General features: G+C 32.8%; 1 protein-coding gene across 1 annotated transcript; it reads right to left on the reverse strand.

Moving 5' to 3' along the window:
* Positions 1–1,575: 1,575 nt before the first annotated feature.
* On the reverse strand, positions 1,576–4,267 carry LOC111384211 (cytochrome P450 734A1-like). Its single transcript, XM_023008469.1, has 5 exons — positions 3,883–4,267; positions 3,319–3,542; positions 2,983–3,227; positions 2,512–2,899; positions 1,576–2,416 (listed from the first exon to the last, which is right to left on the reverse strand). Exons 1-5 carry the CDS (start codon positions 4,160–4,162, stop codon positions 1,976–1,978), a joined length of 1,578 nt encoding a protein of 525 aa, XP_022864237.1. The 5' UTR covers positions 4,163–4,267; the 3' UTR covers positions 1,576–1,975.
* Positions 4,268–5,611: the final 1,344 nt, after the last annotated feature.

Raw genomic sequence — 5,611 nt, forward strand, 5'->3', positions numbered from 1 at the left:
GAAACACGCCACTAGGGAGTCTAATCATCTTCTTGAATCTTGATAAAGCGTTTGTCCAACTTCCAAGAATAGGGAGGGGCTATTTTTAATTTTATATAAATGTCAATTCAATTTTACTTTTTTATGTAGTAATATTTTAGGGTGCATAAATAAAGGGCTATTTTGTATTTTTGTTTACCGATTTTCACTAATTATTTTCCAAGTTGGAGATAGTTTGACATTTCATGTGAATTTATTGGACTTTAAGATAATTGAGTTAATTTGGTTAGAGGGCTCTATTTGATGGGATGTGCAAGTACTTTTAGATTCACTCTTCTGCATTGTTTCTTGTAATTATTTTTCTACTCAAAATGAGTTATATACACGAAGAGTCCGTTTGATTGTAAAAGTGAAATTTGGATGGAAAGAAAGCGAATTGAAGGGAAATAAATTGCCGAAGATTGTTTTAGTGGGAATTGTCAAGTAATAGTATTTGATTGATATAATTTTTCAACTGAAAAATGTTAAAATAAAAGTGTCTTTTGATGTTCGTTTGACTTTATTTTTTATGAAAATTATCAATTTAAGGGATATCCATTTCTACAATTGTTCCTAAAATTTGTTTCTATTGCAAAAAAAAAAAACGAAAAAAATCCAAAAATCATCTATATTTTGGTATTCGTTTGACTTTGTTTTACATGAAAATTATCGATTTAAGGGATATACTTTTGCTATCAAACACAAAAAAAATTGGTGAAAAATGGATGAAAATTGTACCAATCAAACATTGCCTAATAAAATTAAGATGAGTCTAAGACAATTTACAAAAAAGTATATAGTATGTATTTACTTTTAGATTCAATCTCGTGATCGTGGTAATACTAGTTGTGAACTCGTATTTTATTGCACGCATATTTCTCTAGTCAGAATTAGCTATTTTTACAATTTTTTTAATATATCCAACTTTAACATCACAATTTACATCTTATTGTGTATATCAATTTGTTAATAAAATTATCTTACACACCTTAGAAGACATACGTTTGCCTAAACGAAAGTACCATACCATTAATAGTCGAACCATAATACACTCGCTTATCAATTTACACCTAAAAGATAAAAGAAACACCCCAACACTCAACCACCTCAATTAGAACAAATTCTTGGTCTGGATTTCATATTTCCAACATAATTTTTGTAAGCAAATGGTAATATTGAAGCATTTTCACCTCTTAGCAGAAAAATTGTTTCTTTTTTTCTTTTTTTTATCTTCGTTTTCTCGTGATGTACATCAGAAGGATAGTGAATTATATCGTTGGTATATTGACGAAACTTTGGACCAAGTTGAATCCAGTTATACTTAGAAAGTAATCACTTTTTATTTTATTTTACCTCATTTATATTATATTATATTATATTATATTATTTATTTATTTATTTTTTTGGCTTGACTAAGTAGGATAGCGGAACCATTTCCAAACAAGTTATAATAATTATTAGTAAAATAATACATGGGAGTGGCCCAATATTATCTAGTCACTGCGTGGGACCCAAATTCATATTAACAAACAAATCAACTTTCTGTCAATCACGGCGGGAAAATATACACTAATTAATATATATTAAAATTAAAATATACACAACTAGCCACTAAGAATTCCCCTAAGACTAGCCCATGTAGAGCCAAAATCTAATTTGGATAGAGACAGAGACATAACAACTTGGGGAAGAGAGGGGTCAGTAAAGGTACTATTATCAGGTGAAGGGAATAGTACTAGAAAGATTGTGAAAAAATAAAATAAAAATAAATGAGAAATCATACCAGATTTTGAATGCTTTTTTGACACTTCTAAAAAATTTCGAGAATAAATTTTACGTGTCGAAATCAAAATAGTTAGGTATTCGATGTCCGATTTAAACATGAAATAGATATATATAGATGTACGTATAGACAAACTCACAAAGAGTTAGAATTCTTGAGGTTTGATCCTGACTATTAGTCTTGGGGGCAAGACAAAGGTCGAAATATGATTTGTGCCCCATACTGTGGATAAAGAAGCATCAAAACCGTTGGAGCATGTTGATAGCTCGGGGATAGATGGAAAGAAAATCGTTGAAGTATAATAGAAAGCGTCAATTTGGTTTGTAAAATCGCTAAGTTTTGGCCAATGCATTGTCGAACTCCAAGTCCAAAGGGAATGTAGGCCATCGGATGCTTTGCCGCTCGAGCAACTCCTTGAGAGAATCTACTTGGATTGAACTCATTTACATCGTTACCCCATATAGCTTGATCATGGTGAACCGCAAGGATCGGTATTAGTAACTCCGTTCCACACGGAATTTTATAACCTCCAAGCTCCACATCCATCTTTGGTCGTCTGATCGTCGCCACAATCGGTGGATAGAGTCTAAGAGACTCGTTCAAGATCATCCCCAACTGTCCAAAATTACACTAAATTAGATAGTAGAACATATAAATTTTATCGTCCGTCCTATCATGAAAAAGAAGTAATGAATGCGATGGAGGCTTACCGTTTTGAGCTTGACAACATCATCTTTAGTGGGTAAGTCACGTGATCCGCATACCTTAAGGACCTCGTCACGTGCTAAGGCCTGCCATTCCGGGTGCATAGCTAGCAAAACAGTCGTCCACGTCAGCAAATTTGATGTTGTCTGTTCACCAGCAAAGAAAAAGGTCTTGCATTCTTCAGCAATGTCATTGACAGTAATTCTTGAATTCAAATTCAATTCTTCACTCTTCAAACTTGCTTGAATCATAACTCCCAACAAATCTTTGGGCCCATTCTCTACAATTTCATTCCTCCAATTCTTTGTCCTTCGATCAATCACTCTCATTAGGGACTTATTAATTTCCTTTTCCAATTTCCAAGACTTTATATTCCGTCTCGAGGGTAGAAACCTAAAGAAAATACGAAAAAATAAGTTAAAATCTTATCCATCGTACTCTTCATAACTATTCAAGCACTAATGGACGATATGTACATATAACCCGGGATGAAAACTTTGTGAAATGCTTCGGATGCAAGGGCCATTTGTTGGGCTTGTAATCTGAAAATGGCTTTTCCTTCTTCATAGCTACTTCCAAAAGCGGTCCGAGCGACGATATCTTCTGTTAATAACCGGAACCACTCCGATACTTCAATTTCGACTTCATCGGAATTTTTTAACATATCAAACCATTTGTCTAACATTTTAGTCACACTTCTTGATGCCACTGGTATTAACAACTGAAAAGAGAGAATATATATATCATCGAAAGTTTAAATTAAAATCTTGTTTACAATACTGCCAAGTCGAGTCGAGTCAATTCAAACTTACTTTAAGATTTTCCATGTGGAAGGTAGGGGTGATGATTTTCCTATGGTGAGCCCATTTCTCTCCTTTGAGGCTAAGGAGTCCATCGCCTTCGAGCTGTTTAGTCAATGCATTAGCCTCGTTCTTCTCGTAGAATTCCGACTTATAAGTGAAAATTTCTCGAATCAAGTCGGGATCAGCCACGGTGAGACGAACGGTTGGCCCGAACCACACAAGAAACGTCGCCCCTGAATTGAAGAAACAGTTCAATGTGCTTCAGTAAAAAGATTTTTCACATGAAAAAGAAATAAAGACAACCACTAAAATTCAGAAGAAGAAAATTGGATAGTTTAGACCCTATAGGAAGAAGACAATTCAGAACTAGCCCACACTACCAAAGCATATATAAAAAATACAGAAAGTTAATGAAAACTCCATTTCCTTCAAAGAACCCAGAAAACAGGACCAGACGATCGCGTTCTTTTTCTTTTTGACAATGTCTAACGTTGTCCAATTCTATGTCCGGAACATGGATCACAAAGGATTGATCAGTCGTAAGATTAGATTAAGAAGGAAAGGAGAATATACCATAGATTTTCTTCCAGTGGTGATAGAAGGAGAGAACTCTGGGCAGTATATTATGAGAAAAAGGCATAGGTTGAGAAGAAGCCTTCGACATTAAACTAACAAGTTCTTTAGCATTTCCCACAAAGAGGCGATAAGGGGGACCTCTAATCCCTTGTAAAGAGAAATGCTCTTCAATTTTTCTGGGTCTCCACCAAATCAACACAAAAAGCTTTAGAACAAACAGAAATGTTATTATGGAGAATACACAGAGCTTTAACAAGTAGGAAGAAAGATCTTCCATGGCGAAACTGTTTTTATCTTCTTTCTGTTATGTTAGAATCTGTATCTACACCTTTTTTAATGCCAATAACAAACCCTGTAACAGAGAGAGGGAGACACAGTTTTTGGAGAGAGAGAGAGAGAGGCAAGCCCACTGGCGTTGGGGCCGCCATGGGAATTTATAAGAAGGGTCAACGAATGAAATTTTTTTTGACACAATGTTACCCTTGTCTTTTATGGTTAGTATGGTTATGTCCCTGTAGAATCTATTTTGGCATTTAGCCTGAGTAGCTCCCATGTCTAAGGGCCCGTTTGGCATTCTTTTGTTTTTGCTTCCTGTTAAAAAACTTTTGAAAAAGGTTACCTTAATTTTTGTTTGAAAATTATTTTTTAAAAGAACTTCCTATTTTGAAATTGCTTTTTGAGAAAGTCACATTGAATCAATTTCCTTTAAAAGCTCCTTTAGTATAAGTATTTTCATAAAATTAGTCAAACGGGTCCAAATGCAACTTTTAAAATTCAAAAACTTCTTTTGATTTTTCGAAAGTCATATCAAACGCACTTTAACAATTTTATCACAAGCATACATTATACATGTTTAAAACAAATAAAGTCTGTTTGATTGTAGAGATGGAATTTGAATGAAAAGAAAACAAATTTCAGGGAATTGAATTGTCTAGAAATTATTTTTCTGGAAATTGTAAATTATTGTGTTTGATTGGTATAGTTTTTCACATGAAATTCGTTGAAATAAAAGTGTTTTTTTGTTCGTTTGGCTTTATTTTACATGAAAATTGTCAATTAAAGGGATAAATTTAACTGGTATTAGGTATGAAATTTGTTTCCATTGTTAAAAAATAAATAAATAAATAAATAAATAATCAAGAAAATCATTTATCTTTTGGTGTTCGTTTGACTTTATTTTACATGAAAATTGTCAATTTAAGAAATATCATCTTTTACAATCGCTCCTAAAATTTGTTTCCATTGTCAAAAATTTAAAAAAAAAAACCAAAAATAGAAAAATAGAAAATTAATTCCCACCAAAATGGTGGGAAAACCAATTCCGCCAAAACAAGGAAAAAAGGCACGTGGGAGGGAAGGAAAGAAAATCAATTGCCAGGGAATTCTTGGCAATCAAACAAGGAAAAAGTAGGAATTGAAATTAGAATTCCATTTTCCATGAAAAAAAGGGTTATCAAACATACCCTTAAAGATTTTCTTGAGATATAAAAATTACTATAATTTTTTTAAGAATGATGTGAATTTAAATACAAATCACGTGTGGAAATAAACTATACTGATCCATTGGACTTACATTATACATGTTAAGAACAAATAAAGATTTTCTTGATATATTTCCAAGATATAAAGATTACTATAATATTTTTTTATGAATGATGTGAATTTAAATACAAATCATGTGTGGAAATAAAATATACTGATTGATTGTCGATCAGAATAGGAAACC

This window comes from Olea europaea, unplaced genomic scaffold (genome assembly GCF_002742605.1).
Source record: "Olea europaea var. sylvestris unplaced genomic scaffold, O_europaea_v1 scaffold2866, whole genome shotgun sequence".
NCBI classification, from domain to species: domain Eukaryota; kingdom Viridiplantae; phylum Streptophyta; class Magnoliopsida; order Lamiales; family Oleaceae; genus Olea; species Olea europaea.